This window comes from Protopterus annectens, chromosome 4.part0 (genome assembly GCF_019279795.1).
Source record: "Protopterus annectens isolate FY-2018-M chromosome 4.part0, PAN1.0, whole genome shotgun sequence".
NCBI classification, from domain to species: Eukaryota; Metazoa; Chordata; order Ceratodontiformes; family Protopteridae; genus Protopterus; species Protopterus annectens.
The window spans coordinates 1,603,956,274-1,603,983,133 of NC_056733.1; the positions used below are offsets into that span (position 1 = coordinate 1,603,956,274).

The 26,860-nt window shown below is 37.0% G+C and overlaps 1 protein-coding gene across 2 annotated transcripts in view; it reads left to right on the top strand.

Moving 5' to 3' along the window:
• CD74 (CD74 molecule) overlaps positions 1-26,860 on the top strand; it is a 128,597-nt gene that overhangs the window by 31,801 nt on the left and 69,936 nt on the right. For both annotated transcript variants that reach the window (XM_044069374.1, XM_044069373.1), the window contains exons 2-3: positions 11,049-11,218; positions 14,692-14,777. In XM_044069374.1, the coding sequence (XP_043925309.1) occupies positions 11,049-11,218; positions 14,692-14,777 (256 nt within the window). The remainder of the gene's footprint in view (positions 1-11,048; positions 11,219-14,691; positions 14,778-26,860) is intronic.

Consider the following 26,860-nt stretch of genomic DNA (forward strand, 5'->3'; position numbering starts at 1 on the left):
TCCAGAACATCAGCTTCAGTGTATTAGTTTAATGACAAACTCTTAATGCACTGTCAGGATTTATTTTCTTGTCTTTGCAATCATAAGATGTTACTCTATAGTTTTACATTATTAAATAGTATGTGTAACTGAAGTATTATTTAAGCTTTACCTGTGCCGCAGACTGTATTTTGCAACAGCATTAACTCTACATTTATTAGTTCTCATAGTGTACCTTTATAGCATTGTCACCTCACAGCAAGAAGTTCTCAGGTTCAAACCTCAGCTGGGGGGGCTTCTGTGCAGAGTCTGCACATGGGAGGAAATCGGAGCACCCAGAGGAAACCCACACGAACGCAGGGAGGACATGCAGACTTCGCACAGAAGAAACCCCAGTCGAGAATCGAACTGGAGAACCTCTTGCAGTGAGGTGACAATGCTATTGCTGCACCACTGCACCGTTCTATAGATATATATATATATATATATATATATGTACATATATATATATATATATATATATATATATATATATATATATATATATATATATATATATATATATATATATATATATATATATACACACACACATACACGCACACACACACACACACATATATATGTATGTATACACACACATATATATATATATATATATATATATATATATATATATATATATATATGGTTCTACCTGACATAACCGACACTGCAAAACACTGACAACGCAAACATCGACACCACATAATCGACAAACCATAAACACGAAACCTCACATGCCCGACAATCAAATAACCGACGGTCCACAAACACGAAACCTCATATGCTGCACACACCACAATAACAACAATCAACTAACAAAACACATCCCTGTCCAAAAACCACACACACAACACAAGCACACCAAAATCCTCACAAACCCACACTAAACCTCACATACACAACTATCTACAACCCTAACCCAAACCCTTACCCTAAGGTCCGTCACTATCGCACACTCAGCTAACCCGCGCCCTAACCCTAACTCACTTAACCCGCCCCTAACCCAGAAAATACTACTACCGCACACTTACCTAACATGGGCCCTAACCCTAACTCACTTAACCCGCCCCTAACCCAAACACTATCACTACCGCACACTTACCTAACCCGCGCACTGACCCTAAATCACTTAACCCACCCCTATCCCCACAGACCGTCAATATCCACACTTACCTTACTTGCACCCTAACATCCGTCACCACCGCATACTTACACAGCCTTTTTCCAAGTCGATATCCTCGGCATCGGTATTTTGATCCGTAGCGTCAGTCTTCTGGATTGTCGATCTTCTGGAGCTCGCAAATTCGTTGCCGGTGAAATCAGCTGTCGGCTATCTCAGGTAGAACCATACATATATATATATATATATATATATATATATATATATATATGTGTGTGTGTGTGTGTGTGTGTGTGTGTATATATATATATATATATATATATATATATATATATATATATATATATATATATATATATATATATATATACACACACACACATATATACACACACACACATATATATATATATATATATATATATATATATATATATATATATATATATATATATATATATATATATAAAATGTATATAGACACACACACACACACACACACACTAGATATATATATATATATATATATATATATATATATATATATATATATATATATATATATATATATATATAGAGGCACAAGTTTCTGTTGAAACAGAGCTTCATCAGCTTCTGGTAGAGACGGTTCAGCTAATCAAAATTTACTGACTTTGCTATTACAAGATCACAGTACAGTGATGATCAGGGAATATGCCCTTTTCCCTACTGCAGCGATCTGGAAGTTAGTATATTTAATTAGCAGAGGGTGTGGGTGCCCCCTGCAAAAATGTGTTTTTTTTTCAATCTTTTGTTGATCAATGTTTTGTATTTCAACAATTAGGGTTATTATCATTGTAGGATTGACTAATTGTCATTTTGATGGAAGGCTATGCTTCTGTGTATGTGTGAATGTGTGCATGTAAACTAATTTATCATTTTGATGGGAGAATGCAGCCCATCTAAACTTATGAGTTTATTCTCACAAGTCCTTTTACTGCCTTATCACCTTTCTATGTGTTCCTCCCACGCTACAGCCAACTGCTCCCTTTCATGAGGCATTCCTTCCCTTTCCCTGTCTTTAAAGACCAAATGCTTTTATGTTTCTGCCTGGACTTGACGTGGCAGTGTTGAAAAGTTAGTTATACTACAATTATTTTAGCCTCCAGTATCAGTCATTGTTAATAAATTATAGTTATCTCAGCTGAAAATGATGCTGTGGAGAAGCCTATACATCCAGTATGAGATACAGACCCACAGCCACAGAGGGACTTTCTAACTATGTGACTATTCATTTTACTATCTCCAATGTCAGGTTGCTTTCTCTTGAAGTTCAAGTGTTTAATTACGATTATAAAAATCAAAGATTTCCAAGAATTCAATCAGGACATTGTCTGCACTTTATGGACTGACTTTTGTACATGGCTTAACATGCTGGTAGAAACTTTTAGACACCTGTGCAATTTAAGAAACACAGAAAAAAATACTGGGAAACTGTGAATACCCAAACCCTCTTGATGGAGTGTTGATTTACAATAATTAATAAGAGTTAAAAGGCCCAGGTACTGTATATATGCAGAAGACAACTTTTAACCATTAACAAAAGGTGATTAAATTCTTTATTCAAGAACTAGAAGCAGGAAATTAGAACCACAAAGCAAACAAGTAGTACACAGGGCACTCAGCAAGAAAAGATTTTACAAGTACATCAACTCACAAAAAAAAAAAAAAACACTAATTTAACACATTGTTTACAATAACCAACAAGTAAAATGTGGCTGTATATCAAGTATTAGAGTAACACCTTTTACTTATGATTTATCTGACTGTATTTGCTTTGTTATTAGAAAAGAGTCCGTCAGTATCTCCCTGCCTAAAGTGAGGAAGACAGCTTGCATGGGACCTGACATCCTTTCTAGTCAATTATTCACCTTTTTAGAGGTGTAATGACTGGTCTCATAGATATATTAATCAATGTTTTATTGCTAGTGACTGATCCTTTAGATATATTAATGGAGGGATGACTGATTTAGTGCAAATTTACCACACTATCAGCCTTGCTTCCATCACTGGAAGATGCTTTGAAATTGTGTGATCAGTCTTGCAAAAAATCAATAAGTAAACACTGCTGAATGATTTAAAATAACATGGCTTCTTATAGGCAAGATCCACACTAACTGATTTAGCCGATTTCCTCAGACTAGTTAGTATGGCACTGGAATTGGGGCTTATTGTGGTGGTAATTTATTTAGATCTCGGAAAGGCATTTGATACTTTGCCTCATACTGATAGTATAAGCAGCTTAACTGCATTTCAGGTTAACCCCTACATTATTGGATTGAAAACAAGGGCGGAGTCACAGGTGTTAAAAGGTTACATTACTGGAAGTAGCTTGAACTGTATAAATATAAAAACTGCTGTACCCATACGCTTGGTCTTGGGACAAGTTCTTTTCAACCTTGTTTCTGCCTCACTGCCTGTAACATCTGAATGTTGAAGATATAAGTGGAGCTGAGATTTCATCATATAATGACATTGCACAAATCAGTACATATCTAGAGGACAAAGCACATGGATTAAACAACTAGGTCTTAAATTCAATGTTCAAAAAGGTAAGGTTATGAGTCTAGGTAGTTACATACTTGTCAGGCTAAACAGGCTTAACAGTGTTTGTTTATTTGTTTGTGTGTTTGTTTTTTATTTACTAGTTGTTAACCAGGTTTGTGGACTGGTTCTTGGATCATTTTCAGCCACAACTTGGGCAATTAGGCAAAGAGAAACAGGATTATGAGTGGGTCAGCGATTCTGACTGATTATGTGTTTGAGATAAGGATACCAAGAAATTCACCTCAAATCTTGGCATTCATGTTAAGGACACATAAAAGTAGGTTAGGATTAGTGACCTAATCATAATTCTTTGTAGTGCATGGAGCCTTATCTGCTGCATGTACTACTAGTTACAATAAAAAAGAAAAAAAATGCTAAGTGTTTTGCCGGCTTTTAAAGCCATAAACCGCTTAATGAGCGCTGTGAGAAAGGCAGTTTAACACAGTCCCATTATGTTTACACTCTCCTCCCAATGGCTCTACTGTCCAGATTTTCACAGAATGGATAGTTTTTTTGCCTTTTGGCCAAAGGAGGAGAAGGGGGGGAAGGCATGCCCGAAGGCAGGTAAAGGCTAGGACTCTGATAGTGAGGGTCGGAACTTTGAATGTTGGCAGTATGACTGGTATAGGGAGAGAGCTAGCTGATATGATGGACTGAAGGAAGGTTGGTATATTGTGTGTGCAAGAGACCAGATGGAAGGGGAGCAAGGCTAGGTGTATCAGAAGTGGGTTCAAATTGTTTTATCATGGTGTGGATGGGAGGAGAAATAGCATAGGGGTTATCCTGAAGGAACAGTATGCTAAGAATGTTTTGGAAACATGTGAAAAGGTGAAAAGAGTGTCGGATAGAGTGATATTTATGAAACTGGAAATTGATGGTGTAATAATGAATGTTGTTAGTGCATATGCTCCACAAGTTGGGTGTGCGATGGATGAGAAAGAAAAATTTTGGAGTGAGATGGATAAAGTGGTGATGACTGTACCCAAAGGTGAGAGACTGGTGATTGGAGCAGATTTCAATGGGCATGTTGGTGAAGGGAACAGAGGGGATGAGGAAGTGATGGTGTTAAGCAAAGGAATGCAGAAGGTCAGATGGTAGTGGACTTTGCGAAAAGGATGGACATGGCTGTGGTGAATATGTATTTTAACAAGAGGGAGGAGCATAGGATGACATACAAGAGTGGAGGAAGATGCACACAGGTGGATTATATCTTATGTAGAAGGGCCAGTCTGAAGGAGATTGGAGACTGTAAAGTGGTGGCAGGGGAAAGTGTAGTTAGGCAGCATAGGATGGTAGTTTGTAGGATGACATTGGTGATCAAGAAGAGGAGGAGGATGAGTGTGAGGGCAGCACCAAGGATCAAATGGTGGAAATTGAAAAAAGGGTAATTGTGAGGTGGAGTTCAGGGAAGAGTTAAGACAGGCGCTGGGTGGCAGTGAAGAGTTACCGAATAGCTGGGTAACTACAGCTGAGCTAGTAAGAGAGATGGCTAGATAGGTGCTTGGTGTGACATCTAGAAAGAGGAAGGAGGACAAGGAGACCTGGTGGTGGAATGAAGAAGTACAGGAGAGTATACAGAGAAAGAGGTTGGCGAAGAAGAAGTGGAATTGTCAGAGAGATGAAGAAAGTAGACAAGAGTATAAGGAGATGAGGTGCATGGCAAAGAAAGAGGTGCTGAAGGCTAAGGATAAGGCATATGAAGAGTTGTATGAAAGGTTGGACACTAAGGAGGGAGAAAAGGACCTGTACCGATTGGCTAGATAGAGGCACCGAGCTAGTAAAGATGTGCAGCAGGTAAGGGTGATAAAGGATAATGAGGGAAATGTACTCACAAGCGAGGAGAGTGTGTTGAGCAGATGGAAGGAGTACTTTGAGGGGCTGATGAATGAAGAGAATGAGAGGGAGAGAAGGTTGGATGATGTGTGGATAGTGAATCATGAAGTGCAGTGGATTAGCAAGGAGGAAGTAAAGATAGCTATGAAGAGGATGAAGAATGGAAAGGCTGTTGGTCCAGATGACATACCTGTGGAAGCATGGAGTTGTTTAGGTGAAATGGCAGTGGAGCTTTTAACTAGATTGCTTAATGAAATCTTGGAAAGTGAGAGGATTCCAGAGGAATGGAGAAAAAGTGTTTTGGTACCAATTTTTAAGAATAAGGTGATTTGCAGAGCTGCAGTAACTACAGAAGGATTAAATTGATCAGTCACAGCATGAAGTTATGGGAAAGAGTAGTGGAAGCTAGGTTAAGAAGGGAGGTGATGATTAGTGATCAGCAGTATGGTTTCATGCCAGGAAAGAGCACTACAGATGTAATGTTTGCTCTAAGAGTGTTGATGGAGAAGTACAGAGAAGGTCAGAAGGAGTTGCATTGTGTCTTTGTGGACTTAGAGAAAGCATATGACAGGGTGCCTAGGGAGGAGTTGTGGTATTGTATGAGGAAGTCGCGAGTGTCAGAGAAGCATGTAAGACTGGTACAGGATATGTACGAGGGTAGTGTGACAGCGGAGAGGTCTGCAGTGGGAGTGACGGATAAGTTTAAGGTGGAGGTGGGATTACAGCAAGGATCAGCTCTGAGCCCTTTCCTATTTGCAATGGTGATAGACAGGTTGACAGACGAGATCAGACAGGAGTCCCCATGGACTATGATGTTTGCAGATGACATTGTGATCTGTAGTGAGAGGAGGGAACAGGTGGAGGAGACCCTGGAGAGGTGGAGATATGCTCTAGAGAGAAGAGGAATGAGGGTCAGCAGGACTAAGACAGAATATATGTGTGTGAATGAGAGAGAGGATATAGGAATGGTGAGGATGTAGGGAGTAGAGGTGGCGAAGGTGGATGAGTTTAAACACTTGGTATCAACAGTTCAGAGTAATGGGGAGTGTGAAAGAGAGGTGAAGAATAGAGTACAGGTAGGATGGAGGAGGTGGAGAAGAGTGTCAGGAGTGATTTGTGACAGACGAGTGCCAGTAAGAGTGAAAGGGAAGGTCTATAAGAGGGTAGTGAGACCAGCTATGTTATATGGGTTGGAGACAGTGGCATTGACAAAAAGGCAGGAGTCAGTGCTGGACATGGCAGAGTTAAAGATGTTAAGATTTGCACTGGGTGTGATGAGGGTGGACAAGATTAGGAATACGTATATCAGAGGGTCAGCCCAGAGAGGCAAGATTATGTTCATTTGGACATGTGCTGAGGAGGGATGCAGAGTATATTGGGAAAAAGATGGTAAGGATGAAGCTACCAGGTAACAGGAAAAGAGGAAGGCCTAAGATAAGGTTTATGGATGTGGTGAGAGAGGACATGCAGGTGGTTGGTGTGACAGAGCAAGATGCAGAGGACAGGAAGAAATGGAAACAGTTGATGCGCTGTGGCAACCCCTAACGGGAGCAGCCGAAGAAGAAGAAGAAGAAGAAGAAGGATAGATTTTTGCCTCATATGCTTAATATGGTCCTCATAAAGTATTTTTTAGACAAATTGCTGAGAATTGAATTCATAAGATGAAGACATACATTTACGTTTCAGACTTCATATCCTTCAAAAAATGTAGGCAAACACAACCTGTTAGTCTAGTAACTTTCTAAGTTTATGGCAGGAAGTCACAAACATGTTTTCAGAGTGGACAGCAGGCAGAAACAAAAGTTTTATTCTGCCGCTGTCATTTTCTGGTCAGTACTGGCAGATTTTACTGCCTAGCCTGAGACCCGACTTTAACAACTTAAGCAGGGAGTGCTTAACATTTGTTAAGGTCAGGTCTTGCACTACTCTAGTGCTTAACTGCTTTGTCTTTTTCCAAATATTGGCACATAATCCCTGCACTCCATGCACTACAATGATGTTACAGTACATATAACTGACAATACATTGTAACTGAACAGATGGCAATATATACATCTTAGAGTGACGTTCAGAAAAGGAATGCTGCAAATATACAAAACCACATTGCATTTTCACTCAGTCTTTCAGATTACAATGAAATGAATGCATACATGTATCAGTGCAAACTCCATACTGACTGCAACAAAAGTTAACAGCTAATATAAGGAGATGTGCCTCAAGTAGTGATGTACACATTTACACTGCATAGCAACTTCTCTTCTTACTGTTTATGTTATTACAAGAAATTACTTGCAGCAAATTATTTGAATAGGAGGAGAATAAAAGCACAAGGTGATGATGAGTATCATATTCAAAATTGAAAGTAATGATTTACAGCTTATGTTCATAACATTAACAACATTTACAATTCACTGATAACACATACTGTCTCCTTGCTATCTATGTATTTATTTGCATTATTTACAATAATCCCATTGTACTGTTAGTTACCTGGAGTACTTTGAAGATTTTTGCTAATATGTTGTCTGAGCTCCATTTGGATCTAAACATTTAATATAAAACACTTCCATTTGCTTGCTTCCGTCAGAGTAGTATAGTGACTGTTTTCCTTATATTTGAGGTAGATAGTTTCAGGATGCTGTTTTGGAAAATAATGTTTTACCATTAGAAGTTTAAATGTTAGTCTGCACATTTATTTGCACTTGTGTCCTGTTGTTGAATAGGTGGAGCTTTTAATTATAAGTCTATTCCTTAAAGATCAGTTTTGTGACAGTGTTGCTGTAGAAGAAACCAAAAATCATAGCAGTTTTTGATGTTTTGATTAATAACAATCTATCCTTTAATGAGAATGTCATTAACAAGAAATAGGGCACTTTAGCACGTGGGTCTATTTTTCCTAAAAAATGACAACAAGGGACCACGTCATTATGTCAGGACTCTTCAAGCCCCTAATTCTCCCAACCAGAGTTTAAAGCTTCCTTCTTTGTGCATAAACTAAAAGTTCAAAGAATTTGCTTGAACATGTCCAAAATAAATTTTCTAAAATTATTCCTTTGTGTAAGGATATGGATTACATGTAAAGACTAAGGTACTTTACCTTGTATAGTTTCAACTACTGACATATAAGGTCTAAGCTTTGCTTGGCTTCTAAGGCTTTCAGTATTATAACTTTAACAGCATCTCTGGGTTTGGTCTTGTAAACTAATTCTGAAACATTTAGGCATGAAAATAAACATTTGTTTATTATTTCCTTTACTAGAACATATAAAAGAAGGAAATGTCTGACTCAGATAATGTTACTGTTGTGGAACAGGCTACCCTTTTATGTTATATAAATAAATCTATATTTTTAAGTGTATTTAAAATTCAGCTTGGTTTCTGAGTCAGCAGTAACTTGTATGAATAAATGTGTTTGAGTCTGTGTTCTGGGTTGGTCAAAAGGCCAGAATGTTTCTCCTTAACACATAAAAATATGATTGTAAATAACTCCATGTTATGGTTACTAAAGGAATTTTGTACTTCACCTATTACACCTAAACATATGGTTTGTTACCCATTAAATATAAGTATAGGGAATGGAATTTTATTGTATTTCCTATAATGTATACTCAGGATATGCTTTTGTCATCTACTTCTGAAGGAACTCATTTAGCTATAGATAATGATCTAAAGTACTGGTATCAGTTGATATCTGATAATAAAGTTAAAAATCTAGATTTCTTAAAACAAGAATTTGATCTAAGAGAAACTTGCTGGTTAGAGGTTCAGACCTTTAGACAACATCTCATTAATAAAATTGATTTAATGTCTATAACTGTTAAAGAATCTATTCCAACACTGATTGATTACTTGATATTAAATTTACAACATAAAGTTTCTGATAAAGGTAAACTTTCATATATACATAAAGTTATCAGACAAGAAACTTTTTACAGTGTAGATTCATACTGGAATTATTTCACTTCTATTAATGGGGACCCACCAAATCAACAAGATAAACAATATATATTGGAATCTGCCTATAGAACTACGTCTTCCATTGTCTGGAGACTTTATACATGGAAATTTTTACATAGATCTTTTTATACACCTTTGATGATGAATAAAATAAATAATAAAGATAATCTATGTAAAAGATGTAATGTAGAAATTAATGCTGACTGGGCTCATATGTTTTATGACTGTATAAAATTGAAAGAATACTGGAAGTCAATTAATGAATTTTTGCAGGCACTTTTTACAGATAATGTCATTATTTCTAAATCTCTTATATTATTCAACACACCTTTACCTCAAAGTGTTAAAAAGGTTAAGCTTCCCTTGTTATGGTCTATTCTAGCAGTGGCTAGGAAAATAATAGCTAGAAATTGGATTTCAGATACACCTCCTTCGTTCAATGAATTTAAAAATGTTATGAATATAGTGTGCCATATGGAAATAAACACAATTAGGACTGGAACAAATAGAAAAACATCTTATTTTATTGTATGGGATAATTTACAAAATTTGTTTTAATTTCAATAGCATGGTATTTTAGTTTAATTAATTGATCTGATTGTAATTACTTGTATAAAATTGTTATGATATTTCTCTTATATGTTAAAACAATAAACCTGTTTTGAAAAAAAGGAAAAAAAAAAAGGCCAGAATGTTGGGATACTATCAGCCTATGAACACATACTGCTGTTGATTTGATCTGTACACATGACTCAGCCATACAGCTACACTGTAGTGAAATCTGACAGCAATTTCTTGTGGTTTAAAAATGTTATATCTGAGATAACAAAGTATGCCCATTTTCTGAATGAACAGATAGAAAAAGTGGGTAAAATAATATGGAGAACAACAGAAAAAATAGACAGAGTATAACCTTTTTCCACTTTTTGATTAAGCACATATTAAATACAGAACCCCTCCCCTTCATATAGAAACTTCAGAATACATTCCTTTCTGTTAGTGTTTCAATTCTTCATTTTCTAATACCTACTTTATTGTTCTCAGGGTCATTCATGGTGGTGGAGCCAGAACATGTCCCATTAGGCAGCTGGCTGAAGGTGTATAACGAATTCTGGAGGGAAACTGCCCATCAGGATGCCTGCTTATGTGTGTACAGCCACATGCACACACACATGCACACACTCCCAAATGCATATACACACACACACACACATGCACACAGACTCCCAAATGCATACACACACACACACACACACACACACACACACACACACACACACACACACACACACACACACACACACACACACACACACACACACACACACACACACACACACACACACACACACACCTGCACACACACTCCCAAATGCACCCATTCAAAATATTTTAAAATGTTTGACCATTAGTATATATGACGGTTCTTATTTTTTTCTCTTATTCTTTCTTTTCATATATAAAAAATCGTTCATGTTCAACATGACACATTTGTTTTGTAAAAATTATCTGTATTTATTTCCTGCAGATCCCGTGCAAATGGAATCAAATGGGCAAGCATTTCAGTCTTTGTGGCACTGTTGATTGCAGGACAGGCCATTTGTATCTACTATGTGCTTCAGCAACAAGGACAGATAACCACTTTGCAGACAAAATCAATAAATCTACAGCAAGAAATGATTAAGAGACCTGTTCAACGTAGGTATCCAGTCCTATGATCTTCCATTTAACACTGAAGTAATTGAAATGTACAACCATGCCAAAAAGAACAGGTGACAATTATTATGAAGTCACACTCAATGCAGAAGTATTTTGGGACAGAGTATCTGAAAATAAAAATATGAACTCCAAGAGTTATGTTAATGGCATCATCAAATTAATTCCTTAATTCTTAAGATATTTTTGCATGGTTAGATAATGCAACCAAGGCTTGTAAACTGCATATTAGTCTGCATTTTGTTATTTTTTTTATATATTTTTAATCAGCCATATTGCTCAGATTCTGAATGAATGCAAGTGTGCAAACAACACCAACTAATCCCTTATTACAAATTTATCACTTTTCACATACAATTTACCTGGAGATTTTAAGTGCAAACAGATGGACTGTTTTATTTGTATTTTACCAAATGTCTATAATACATAGTGTGTGTATATGCTTTTGTGTACAAGTGTGCACAAGCATATATGTGTATATGCAATATGTTTTTATATTACCAAGGTCCTTATTGCATGTCTGAAGCCAAGGACACTACCAATCAAATACCATTTCTTCTTGAAATTCCTTTTACATGTGATCTATTCATCACAACAAGAAAGTTAAACTTCCTGTCCCATTCTTTTCCAGTGCGGTATACCATCTGCTGCAGAAAATTTCAGATTTCTCCTGCCAAACTGTTTTCCTTTGGCCAGATCAGAAGCGTAGCTGTCTCAGCCAGTGCCCTGTGCTGATGATATGAACCAGTACCCCACCCCCTCACTCAGCTCTTCGGATGAGAACAAAAAAGAAATAAAAATCACTTTACTATATCTGTATTAAGCTACTATAGTGCTCGGCTAATTATACATTCCCGAGCCACTCCCCAGGCTCTTCCATTGAAGTGCAAAAAAATATCTGTATTATGCTGATCTAGTGATTGGCTTATTACAGATCCACCCCCCGTAAGCTCTTCCAAAAAGGACTTTCCTTCTATTGACTTGCCGTCAACCAGGTGGCCAACATGCCCCCCTCCTTCCTCCTTCCTGCCCAACCATTTAGATCCTGTTTCTATGCCCTGCCCCCGAACCCTCCCTCCTTTTATTAAAATAAATAAATAAGATTTCTTCTTATAAAGTGCAGCAAACTGCTTGTTACAAATTTAGCAAGTTGATACAGTTTATAACCTGCTTGCATAGAGCACTAGGGCACTCTTGTTTTACTTAAAAAAAATCTTATAAATTGTGGCCAACTGCCTGTTGCAGATGTAGCAAACAGTTGTTAGAGTTTATACCCTAGCTGCACAGAGCACTACAGTGCTCAGGTTTTAGTTAAAAAAATATTTTTCTAGCTTTGAAACTCTAGCAAACTGTTTGAAACAATGTAGCAAGCAGTTGCTACAGGTTAGACCACATATGGAGTGCTATAGTACTCAGGTTTGACTGCAAACACAATGCCTACTTTTAATATCTGGTATTGATTTAAGAAAGAGAGATTGGGATTAGCTGGTGATCGTGCCCCCCCCAAAAAAAAAATTGCCCCAGAGCAGTTGTTCCATTTGCCCCACCCAAGCTATGCTATGGGCTAGATGTTCAGGACTCTTACTGCTTTAGAATTAGAGAATTGCATAATGTCAAGAACACATTTTGAATGGCACAGTAGTGCAATAATTAGTACTGCTGCCTGTTAGTGTTTGGTTCCCTGGATCAGTTCTTGCCTGGGGTGTCTATTCTGTGAAGTCTGCAGTACCTATTTGTGTCCACATTGGTATTTGCCATGTGCTCTCTTTTCCTTGCATATCCTAAAGATACCCTTCAGGTGGACTGATAATTCCCCAGACTGTCCATAGATGCACATTTAAGTGCATGTGAATGAGTATGTGTATGCATCACTTACTGGTCTGGCTTGCTATCTATGATTAAGAAGTCCACCTGATTTGGCATTGCAGAGGAGATAGCAATAACAGGTTGATCTGAAGAGTGAAAACAGTGGTGGTACATGGGTTGATGGGATGACCATCTAGGCTTCTCATAGCTTTTGTCTTTACCCTCTCCTTCCAATAAACCAAGAACTTGCAGTGACTTACTTGTTTTGCATGTGCTGCATTGCATGCCACTAACTGTGTTTTTTTATTGTAGATCAATGACTACAGCATATATCCTTCCTCCTGCCTCCACTAAAGGTTACGTGTAGACCAGATGATCTCTAGTCCTCCCACAAAAATGAGGGCAGCCCATTAAATGCCAATTTGTCCTATCTCTGACTCTCACTTGTTCCCGAACCTATGACCTCAACAGTACCAATGATTGTTTTACCTCTGTGTCAGGGGGCCTATATGTTTAGGAAGATTTTTTTATGCAGTAAATCACAATTATAAACTAGATATTTGACATCTGCAGTTAGTGTAATACGTAAGAGAAAAAAATGCCACTCCAGCCAATGCCTAGCAAAAATGCAAGGATCTCTCATACTGGGATGCAGTAATTTGTCTTACAGTACTTTAAGCAAACACTGACACTCTGAAGTAAACTTCAGAAAGTACTTTCAGTGACCTGCAGTTTTCTCTTTTCTCCATAGTTGTGTGGCCAAGGAGTATTTGGGCGACTGTGTGGGGGTGTCCTTCAACATGGGGATGCACGGGGGTCTTCCTTCATGCAAAAAAAAAAATCTTTCTTTCAAGGAACACTGAAATGTTTATATATATATATATATATATATATATATATATATATATATATAAACTATATATATATATATATATATATATATATATATATATATATATAAACTATGATGTATAATCCTATCAATACAGTTTTAATTTTATTTATTTTTTGCACCTTGCAGTGGACCATCAGCTGCCACCGGTGCCACTCCTCAGCCATTGGTTCTATTGGCCTCTCCTAACACACCTGGGCTTACTCCAGCCCATGGTCAGGGGCAATGAGGAGATAGAGGCATCCTGGTTCAGTGTTATATTGCTGCTATTTTTTTTCCCTTGCATTATGCCCTGCTTCCCATTTCCTCTTATGCTCACCTGTTGACATCCAGTGGCGGGGCTGCAATGGGGATGTGCAGGAATATTGTCCGCACATCAACAGTGAATTAGCTAATGTTGTCCACCCCTCTTCAGTATGGACATCATTCCCTCTGTCCCTGATTTCCAGCAGGGATTGAATGTGAGGATCCTCCAGGCAAATGCCCTCCTCTGAAAGAACGAACACCCTCTCTCTGCCATCCCCTCAGACCCCTGATTCACTTATTGAACTCAGGTCACATGGGCCATAGTCAGGGATTTATCCAGATATGCCACAACACTGGCTTATTCAGTTTTAGTTTTATTTAGCAGTATTTGCAGAAGAAGGTAAATGGTTTTAAGTCAGGGTATCATCAGTACTGTAATGACATACAAGTAGTATCTGCATACATAGGTAACGTATTTGTAATTTAACTTTGTTCCCATATGTTTTTACAGGTCCTGTTCCCCCTAAGAAGCTCAAAATGGCTATGTTCCACATGCCTTTGGCATTTAGTGAAGACTTTGTAGAGAAGGAAAAAAGGGTAAACTATAACATTAAAGTTTTCATTTTTCTTGTTTTTTCCTTTAATTACCATTTAATAAATATACCATGGCTGTTGATACTTTAGAGCTTAAAGCCTGCATGTCTGTAAATATTTCCTGCTTTCTGCACCTGTATGTTTAGTCCTGTTTATCATTTTCCAGACTCTGCGGATGGACCACGTGTATTGCTTTGCTATGGTTTGCTTGCTTGCTTGTTACCGCAGATTATGTTTCAGTTTTAGTCTGTGATAACTGCTGTCCATGAAGCCTTGACTAGGGACTAGAAAATCAATTGCCAGAAGCATTTTCATCCATAAACTGGAATATGCTATTCTCCTTGTGTCTATAGGAAACACCAAAAAAAAACAAGTTACAAAAAAAATACTGTTTAATCAATATTTCCGTTACTAGAACTTTTTAATCAATACTTCAGACACTGTAATACATCATCTCCTTTTCTCTGTCAGTATCCTTCCCAATACCCAGAATTCCACATTTTTATTTGACAGTGCCATATATGCTTCCACTGTGAATGAACGCAAATGCTCCGAGGATCAGAATCCTGGCACTGAATTTGCTGAAAACATCTTGGTAAAAAGCACTTTTTTAAACACCTTTATTGAATTATCACTTGTGTCATAGGCAAACTTGCATTTATATAAAAGTAATCAAACCATATTAACAAGTTCACATTTACAAACATTATTAGATATATAACAGTATATATGTGATGTATAATGTAAGCAACATTACATAAATTATTCAATTCCTGGCTTTTCTTAAACCTTATTCCCCCTCAAAAATATTTTTTCTGTATGTATTGCTCCTACAATTTCCATTTTTCAATATAATTTGCTCCTACCCTTTGCTAAAGATCCCACTTCCTGCTCTTTTATATCTGTTACAATATTCACTACTTCAGGTATAACTGGTTTAGATAGTGATTTCCATTTTCTAGTAATTGCTTTTTTTGACAGCTACCAGAATTAAATTTAACAAGGCGTTACTATGTCCAGGCAATTCATCTGCTCACCCAGTATTCTTGACAGAGTACTCTGTAGAAAATTTTTAAAGTCTGCCAACTCCTTACACTTCAAAAACATATGTTTCCAGTTACCTCTTTCTTCCCCATCACACCTCCAACATTTACCATCTACCTGAGGAAAAATTCTTTGGAGTCTGCTTGCAGTATAAAAGTATCTATCCAAACACTTCCTGACAAAAATCCTAAATTTTCTAGACTTTGTTGCATATTTGGGAGCTATGCATATGTCCTCCCATTGTTTCTTTGTGAATTGTATATCTAATTTCTCTTCCCAATCTTTTCTGACCTCTTATGACTGATTTCTATAGTTATTGTGCAATATTTTATATGCCCTACTAATTATCCCTTTTTAACAGCAACTTCTGTTCTAGATTTAACTCAACCAGTGCAGATCTTTCGTTTAGGATTCCCCTATTCCTTTCTCTTTGTCTGTATTCTGATATCAATCTCTGATAGGGAAGGCAATCATTAACCTGCAATCCAAATGTCTTCTTGGTCTCTTGTCATTCTGTTACCTTTCCCTCTCTAGTTATTTGCTCCCAATACCTTGGTTCCTTTGCCAGCTTCCTCCAGTAAATTCCAACCTCCTCTTGTCTATACTCTATACCCCTAATTGTAGTCATCCCTATCAGCAGAATATCCTTTCTCCATTCCCTTATTGGCTTAGTTCTTAGTATACATTTTATGAATATAATACTTTGTATGACTACTGTGATTCTCGTTAAGGATCTACATCCAAAATCCCAGTTTTTCCTTATTTCTTGAATGATCCCCCTGTTTCATCATCATCCCTTTCCACTTTGAATTGTAGCCATCTGCTTAGGTTCATAGGTTCATAGATTAGTACTAAGCTAATTGCCCTTGTGAGCCATTTTAAGTCTAGCCAATTATCCCTTGTGAGACTCAAACCCTGCACCTTGTGTTTGTAAGGCAAACAACGTAACCATTAGGCCATCCTCCCAACCTGTTATGTATAAGAGCTTTAACTTTGTAGCTCTGAAATATCCCTTCAAATCAAGTAATCCTAAACTGTCTTGTTCTTTTGGGATGATTAACTTATCCTACTTGCCTCTTGCCCTCTTACCCTCCCCTTCAACTCTTTAATTACTGTCCACAACTTCTCTTCTGGTTGATAAAAATATGCCTGACCTATGTATAAACTAAAGGGACTAAAAACATTTTTACTGCTATCTTGCCATCCATATACATAGGCAAGAGCTTCCAGTTTATTGCTTTTTGTATTATCGTTTGTTTAGTCTCTTTCCACATATTCTTAGCTGCCATAACCAAACTCTTTTTAATCTAAACTTATAAATACTTCATTTTATCATGTACCTATAAATATAGGTACTACTGGGCCATATGTGTGGGTACATAGTTTATACATATAACTTTTGTTTTATCTTCATTAATTTTATACCCCCCCCCCAAAAAAAAAATGGAACTGTCTCAGAATATTTCATAACACTGAGATGTCCTTTTCTGGCTCCATCAAGTACAAAATAATATTGTCTGCAAATAATGCCAACTTTTCTTGAACACTGTACAAATTATATCCTTATATTTCTAAGTCCCTTATTTTCTTTGCCAGTGGTTCTAAATATAATGCAAATAACAAAGAGGAAAGAGGACACCCCTGCCCAGTTCCTCTGTTCAGACAAAACTTAGCAGAGAGGAAGCCTACCACTTTGATTTTTGTCTCTGTTATTGTATCAGGAAATTCAAATACTTCCATTGCCGTACTCATAAAATCCTACCTTACTCTGTCAAATGCCTTCTCTGGATCAAGACCTACCAATAACAGCGAAATTTTATTGCATTCTGCTTCCCTTTGGATCATCATTTTTCTATTAGTCTTGCCAATGTTTGCCTCCCCTCCACAAAAACACATTGGTCCATACCTTTTGGCATTACATTTGCCATTCTTTTAGTCATTAGAGACATAGACACTTGATAATCATGGTTTAGAATTGAGATGGACCTGTATGAAGCTGGATCAGATGGAGCTTTATCATCTTTAAGTATTATAGCCATCACAGCTTTTTTCCAGAATGCTGGTGCCTCCCATCCTTTTAAAATACTATTGAACAAACCCTTCCAGATTTTTATCACTTTCCTCCATCTTAACTTCCAAACTTCCACCAGAATACCATATGTTCCTGGAGACTTTCCTGTGGATTGGTTATACATAATCATTTTTATCTTATATCCTCCTATCTTAACTGTTAGTTGTTGAGCCTCATCTAGCTCTTACCTTGGCATAGTTAAGTATTTTCATTTGTGTTTTTTTTTTCTTGATTTCCCCACTTCTGTGCTTTATACAAATGTTCATAAAATTTCTGAAATATCTCTAACAACATTACAGGATCTCGGGTCTATGTTCATCTACCAAATACTACAAATCTCGAACCACAAAACAACGCAAGTAAAACAGCGAAAGGGATGATGATCGAACAATGGCAACATCGAAAGAAAAAATAGATTGAACGGCCATAGTCAGCTAATAGTGCACACACAACCAATCAAGGAGGGGAACTGGACCCCCACACCTCTCTAACTATATATATCAACTGTGAGATTGCATTACAGTGGGGAATAGAGCAAATTTCAAACGTTTCCCTTCACTTACCTTATGTATCGCATTACTTCCTGGTTTTGGTCAAATATGGCTATTCAATGTATTTTTTTTTTAAGTTGATATTGTTCGATAATTGCCCGTTTCACTGTTTTATGTTCATTATTTCATGGTTCAAGATTTTTAGGATTTGGTAGCTGAACATGGACCCTAGGATCTCTTGTCATTTATCTTGTTATAGATTCCTTAAGTTTGGCAACAACCCTTTCTATTTTCTGTTGCCTAAGTTGCTGTGCCAAAAGTTTTTGTGCTCTGGAATTATTATCAAGAAACAGTTGCTTAACAACAATCTTTCTAAATTCCTGCATATTATCCAGGTACTCCCTTATACTCTCTTTAGCACACTGCAATTGCTCCTCATCTTGTTGTGTGAGGTTCCCCTTATTTTGTAATATTTTAACCTTTGTTAGCCCCTCTAAATAATTCTTATTACTTCTTAACCAGATCTCTTTTTCTTGCATTTCTACCCTATTTTTAAACACCATTTTCATTTTATCTGACTCATAGCTCTAACGTCTATAACTGTCTATCTTCCCTAATAGCTCCTGGATAATTTCCACTACCCATTCCTTAAATTCCTCTCTTTTTAACAGGTAGGTACAGAAGTATCTGTATCTTTACTTCATTACCCGCATTTGTATCATAGTAATTATTGCAGCATGATCCGAAATAGTTATTGTATGTGTGGCAAAGTTCTCAATTAAATGAGCAAGTTCCTTTGAAATATAATTTCTATCAAGTCTAGCCTAGTTATTGTACCTTAGGGAAGAATATGTAAATTCTGTCCAAGTTCTTACTACTGGATTCACATCTTTCATATCAAGTATTTTCATAAATGTCTTCAAAAATCTCCCCTCTTTAGTTATATTTTATTTTCTAGGCCCCTGAGGTACATCCTCATTGTTGCAAATCAAATTCCAGTCCTCATCTGTAAGTAATACTCCCTGGTGAAAGCTAATTATTTCTCCCAATTTTTTTTAAGTTTCAGTATAGGTGTTTTAGGTAGAATATAATTACATGCTAGTGTAATCCTCATCCCTTGCCAGTAGCCCCTTACTACTACAAATCTGCCATTATTGTCTTTCTTTCTTTCTTCTATCACTACTGGAGCTCTTCTGGCAATTAATATAAGTGCTGCTCTTTTCCTTTGTCCCTGATATTATGCAGATATCCATCCTGAAATCCTGTCTTTATCAAATTTGTAAGCTCATTTATATCCAAATGTGTCTCATGTAGCATTGCTATTTGCACTCTGCATTTCTTAATATAATTAAGTATTCTTCCCTTTTTGTCTATACCTGTGAGACAACTGACATTCCAAGATAATATGAATAGAGTTGCTATTATGGTAAGAAGTCATTATTCCTACCTATTATACATGGCAGCTTTTTCAAATGTCTAATTCCAGCTTTTGTGATACATGCACCCATTAATGTTTGGCAGGTCCTTTAGACATTTTTTCTTATCATCAATACTGGAACCTATGTCACATTTTACAAGACTTTTTGTTTTAATAACAACCGTCAAACAAGAAACCAAACATACCCCTAGAATACCCCCAGAACATATTAATTTAATGCAGTCTCATGTTTATTCACTAATTTTCATATTGCTGGTCTTCTTTCTGTTTATCTCCATCTCCCAACTCCAGATTCTGGTTCATTTCAATGGTGCTCCCGATTGTTCAGGTCAACGCGTGTGCTTTTCTCTGTCTCTGCAGCATTTTCCTTTGGAAGAGTGGAAAATGTTTCACTGGCAAAGTCTCTCCATGTGCTTTATTATTAGACGAATGAGAAGCAGAGTCCCCATTTGCTTGATGGCTCATTTTTTTCTTGTTGGACAAACTTTTACATTTCCTCCATAGCCTGTTCTGCATCAAAGATGGACTTTGATCCCAGGAATAAAATATTCTGAAGACAGCTGGATACAGCAACTTAAATCTCACAAGTGCCCCGCGACATTCCCTGATTACTGGAATAAATTTGTTTATCTTCTGCCTGGAGTAAACTAAATAATCATTTTCCACAAACACTCTTTTGTCTCCGGGTTTTAATACATTGCCCTTTTGTCTTAGTTTTGTCAGGATCAACTCTTTCTGCTGGTAGGTTTGCATCTTTAATAATAAAGGTATTGGTTGTTTTCTCATGGCCATATTTAGAGCATACATGTTGTGTGTCCTTTCAGTTAACAGTTTCTGTTGTGTGGAATACCAGTCCAGTTGCTTATTTGTGCCTTTATAAAATTAATTACAGTCTTTTCCTTCTAGTCTCTCTGGTAGAATAGAAAATCTCAGATATTCCCTATGTGCTCTGTCCTCTAATTACACCATTTTGTGAAATATCTCTTCTTGAGCTGTCTCATACTCAGTGAGCCTTTTCTTCATTTCAACCTGTGATTCTTACAGCTTTATCAGCTCATCTGAATACCGTTTTAAAGCTTCTTCCATTTTTCAGTATTTTATTATTTAAGTCAATATGCTCCTTCAGTGTTTTCCTTATTTTAATCAGCTCTGAGCACATTTGACTTATTTTTCCTCTAGATTACTGGAAGCCACATCTTGCACAAAAACTAAAGCTTGAACTGCATTTTGCTGAACAGCTGCAGGATGCTTCCCATTCATTGTTTTCTTTCAGGCTCCCTTAGCTTCTTTGCAGGCATCCAGGTAGTGTACTTACTAGCCAGTAGCTGAATATTACTGAAATTGACAGTATCTCAGTTTCTGTCTTCACACTGGGAGAGCTGAAGTCAAGCTGTTGATAGGCGTGCAGCTATCTTGGAAGTATCCGCTGTGACAACCGTACACTGGCCCAGTAATCAAGGAGCCTCAATCCTCACCACTAACACCAGTGAGGGTCATCCACACTGGGAAGGATAACAAATACACACACAGTAGTAAAGTACAATTTCCCTTAAGAGCACACAGAGATCACAGTCAGTCTGGGGCTGCTTTTTCCCTTTGTCTCCAGATCCCCAATAAGACTCCCCACTGGCACAGCTATAGGGTACATATCTCAGCCTAGTGGTCAAGTTAAAACCTCCAGCACCTTCTCTGTCCAACCAGTGCTTTGTGTCCCTGCTGATTTAGCTGACACACACACACACACACACACACACACACACACACACACACACACACACACACACACACACACACACACACACACACACACACACACACACACACTTTAAGGTATGACAGAATTTTCTACAAAATTATTTCTAGCTAGGCTGGCAGCCTTCACATATCTTCCCCCCTGGAGAACTCAAGCTAGTTTTTCAAGTGACCCTTGAGAAATGTTGCTTCAGAGGGTTAGGTCTGTCTGAGTATACCTTACCCCCTCCCCCAAACACACACACTTTAAGGTATGAGTTATATACAAACACACATACACTCCTGGGGAATGCTGGCACATGTTCTCCAGCTATGTCCCTTCCTGCCAGTCTATAAGGTAGTACCAACTGCCACTAACCACTAATATCAGCTACTAAATAGGCCCTTACCAAAGGGTGACCAGTTATTACAGTGCAATATTATTATCCAAATAGTAAGTGTGACTGAGCAGCAAGACTGTTGGAGTGGCTTTGTACAGTATCACTATATAAATGCAATGTACTCTAGAGCTTAAATTATCTCTACACAAAAGATCCACAGTTGAAATATTTAAACATATTTAATAATAAATAATAAAAGCACAAGACAATACTTCTTACTACACAGTGCTAGTCAAGAGTTCAGACATCACAGGAAAATGCTTAAAATAATACTGTAGAATAGTTTTGACATAAATATAGAAAATAGCTAGACTAAACTTACTATTTTCTATCTTTTCCTAAAAACAATCACAGTTCTAAATAAACTTACATATAGAGTAAAGACAGAGTACTGGTGAGTTGTTGTCAGCTTTAGACAAAGTCCAAAATGCTCTCTCTCTGTCTTTCTCTCTGAGACAGTCTTTTAAGTTAATAACACATTACTGCTAACTCATTTTAGATTACATCATTCTTAACAATTCTCTGGTTCCCAGGCTGACAGAAACTCTACATTTACATTTCTTGGTAAGCTTGCACCTGGTCAGGAAACCACAGCAATTAAAGACATTATATATGTAAAATCTAGCAATTAACTCTGGTCTCAAAACAATAGAAAGAATATGCTGGTTCAGACACCATGGCTCTGAGTTTGAGATCACACATGCATACAATGCTTGACTTATCAGCTTTCTTCCAGCAGAGTGCACTGTTGTTACATTTTTGACATTCAACATTTAACACAATTTTATTTACATTTTGGAAAACAACCCAGTGACTTATATTAATATTTACAAATGACAGAATTATCTCCAAAATTCTATCTAGCTAAGCTGGCAGCCTTCACATTCCCCATAAACACTTTTTAAGTGTTTTTGCAGGGAACATGTCCCCACATCACCCAACCTTACATATACCAACTACTAGGTCACAGTTACTTAAAGAAGGGGAAAATTCCCCCCAAAAGGGCATCAAATCTAGCACAACTTGTTGACTATGATTTCCTATGGAGTACGTCTGATCATTGGTGAGTTGAAACTCAGGCAGTCAGAGCTCAAGAGATCAAGCTTTGTCCACCAGTAGGATAACCACCCTATATAAACTGTTCTTTCTAACCCTTTCTCCCCTACCTACTCATCCATTGACTATAACCCCTTCTGCTTTTTCTCTACTTTTTTAGACCTCAGCATTAATGATTTTACTCAGACGTTCCCTTACTCTATCTGCTCTGCCACAGAGACAGACTTACTTTTCCTGTTGCATGGAACTCTCACAGTTCTTTTATTAGAAACTGCCAAAACCTTAATGCATTCAGAAACACTCCCCAAAACAACCAATTTTAATTGTGTCAGTGTAAATTCTTTATTATACCATGACCCCCCCAAAACGTGCACGCTGATTGGCCAGCGTGCTCGTTGTAAATCGAGTTATACTAATGGAAAAAGGTCCCGGACTTTTTCCATTAGCTATAAATGGGTTTAACATATGAGACAGCTTTAAATAAGCAATGGAGATCTCCGTTTATTTTTATGTTAAACCCATTTTTTTTTAGTAAAAAAGCAAAAACAAATAAGTAAGCTATGCCAAAGTCCAAATATGCTCAAGTGAAGTAAAAATCAAAGTATCGTGATCGTTGGTATGCTGGGAGAAAAGTCTTCCCTTTCTGGAGGAAGGGTTTATCCCAGAAGCTTTAAGAATAAAGAACGCTGTATTTTACCAGCAGTGTCCAATTGCTTTTACTTTTTAAGCTATGTTAAATGAGTTTAACATACGAGACAGTTTAAAAATAAGCAACGGACATCTCCGTTGCTTATTTTAAACAAACTCATTTAACATAGCGAAACACTAAAAAGCAACAGAGACCTTGCTTTGTACATCAGAACTGCCGCGGATGCCAGACATCTGCGGAAGGGCAGTAAACAGGCATTATACTATGCCATTATTTAAGAAAAGTAATAGTTTCTTTTCTTAAATAATGTCATGGTATAATAGCAATAACCCACTTCTGGGTGTGGGTAATGCTAAATTTACCCATGGTTGGCTTTGTTTGGTCCCTCGGCGTGGGTTATTGCTATAATAGACCATCTGTAATACTTTCATCTTCCTTTTCTTTCCCAAGCTCTTATCCCAAGATCTTCCTTACCTAGTTGGCCTTTACTGTGGATTTTCTCTGTCATTTCATTCTCTCTCCTTATTACTTGTTCATTTTCACAAGGCCTGTCAATTGATTTATTTTGAATGTCAAATTTCCAGCTGTGTAAATTTGTTAGAAACTGCATTTCTATTAATTCTATGCCCTCCCAAACTGATACATGCTAGAATTTTTTTTTAAAAAAAGGAATAATAAAGGGTTCCCATATTCATAAACAATGTACACAATGGCATACATGTTTTCTATGACCCAACGCTGGTACTTGGTCCCTGCACTGGCATGTTTCACAAAACAGAATCATCCCAATGTCAGAGTGCACACAATTTTTGTTACTGCACAATTAGTGTGGAATAGTCAGAGCACCCAGACATCCTGTCAGACTGCAGACAGTTTCTTAAGCTATACAGATTCAGGTGCACTAGTACAATGGTACTGCCATTCCATGATACATTGCAAAGCTGTGGTGTGTACCAGTTGACGTCACCCACTCTAATGCCATTCAGTTAGTGGCATTGACATGACAAATAAAGGAGTAACCTGGTGCTTATCTTCTGTTGCTACACATTATGTTCCATAGATTAGGTTGGCCCTACACACACACACACACACACACACACACACACACACACACATGAGCGTGTGTGTGTGTGTGTGTGTGTGTGTGTGTGTGTGTGTGTGTGTGCGTGTGTATGTGCACACTTATATAAAGCATTTGTCAATTCCATCAAACATTGCTCAAAACACATCTCCTTTTAATGCATTTAGGCAGCCATCCACTGATGCATTTGTATGATATCAGGGCTCTCGGGTGAGCAGTAATATTTGGATGATGTGTGATATTCGCTTTCAATTATGCAATAAAGGTGTATTACCTAGTGTTTTCTCTTACTCTTCCTTAGCTGGGCTGTAGACATGGGGAAGCATGCTTTATTCTTCCCAAACTGTTCCATCCATGTTTTCCCTTTACATTCCTTTTGTAGGTGTGGGGACTTCATTACGTTCCCTTTTCTTCCCAGTAATCCATAGAGTTTACAGCACTGCTTACTGGTGCTTTTCGGATATGTCTGAGCTGGTTCATAACCTTTTCAGCATCCCTGGAGATGCATATGGAGTATTGCTAGTTTGTATAACATGCAAATTAGTCAATCTGTTAGTGGTGATGTTCCCACTAGGGAGAACTCAGTGATCAGTGCAATCACTATATGTGTGTGTGTGTGTGTGTGTGTGTGTGTGTGTGTGTGTGTGTGTGTGTGTGTGTGTGTGTGTGTATATATATATATATATATATATATATATATATATATATATATATAAATAATCATTATAGTGAAAACACAAATCATCAAAATTCATTACATATAAAAATTAGTTGAATACATAAAACAATGAAAAATACATTTTATCTGAAACTCAAAATAATGAAAAATGCAAAACTGCCTTTATTTAAACTTAGATCACCAACACAGCAGTAAACAAAAGACTCAGTAAAGTGTCAAGCTAACCTTTATCCACCTGATACAGCAGTACAGGAAATTATTCTACAATGTATTCAAAAATTAGTAGCCATCTTTAAGTACAAAGTTACCCTCTAAAACTCTTATCAGTTGATTATCAGATGAGTTACAACTGACATACAATGAAAAACACCAAAGTTCCAGCATCTTAAATGACTATCTTCAAAGCTTTTTAAAAATAAAACAGTCTGCTGTACAAATCAATTATATGCATTTCTAAGCGGCTTGCACTCTGCATCTATCATTGATGATACATTTGTTTCAAATACAAAGGAACGCATTGTTTAACAATCTAAAGATACACAGAATTTGTAAAAGAAAAGGCACAGTTTAGCAAAGCTTGTAAACATTAACAAAGAGATCAATGGTATTATTTCTTCTAAGACAAACAGTAATTTGAAACAGAAATCAAAACAAGCATGATATTAGAAAAACAACTTAATATCCACATATACAATGAACCCAAAACACAGTAAAGAAATTTCCAAGCTATAACTCCAGAATCATTTCCTGATCATTGTTAATATGAAGACATAAAAACAGAATTCCTAATAAATAAGAATGTATTAAAGCAGTATAATAACATAAAATTAAACAAAGCTGAATATGTGAGGGGCTATGTCAACCCAACTTCCACAGTGGGGAGTTTAACCACTGTCTTATTAATGTTAAATTAGCTGAAGCATACATCCCACTAACTCAGTAACCAACAAAACATTTGACAAGACACATTACATAAAACACATAGCTGACTAAATCAGATCATTTGAATTATTTTAAATAATAGATTAAGGCATAAAAATAAAAACAATGTTAATGATTAAGGTTTTCCTAGCGATGACTACTTTATTATCGCCAAGGTATCCAACAAGTCAGAAAGAAACTATAAGAGGACAACAAACTAATGCGTGTGAGTACATTACACACAATAGCATATCTTGGGTAAATAACAAATAACCTAAGTAAAAGACAATATAAACTCTAGCACAGAAAGCAGAGCAAAGTTAGAGAACTAGACAAATATTGAAAATCAGAGTCAGAAAGACTTTCTGCATCAGCAAGCCTTAAGTCACTACTGTGGCTCAGTTGATAAGTAATTGCCCCACAGCTGCAGGTTCTGGGGGTTCAGTTAATCTGGGATAGTAAAACAATATATAGGTACTGCCTACTGCATGCCATTTATTCCTATACGCTGGTGTCACTTGTGT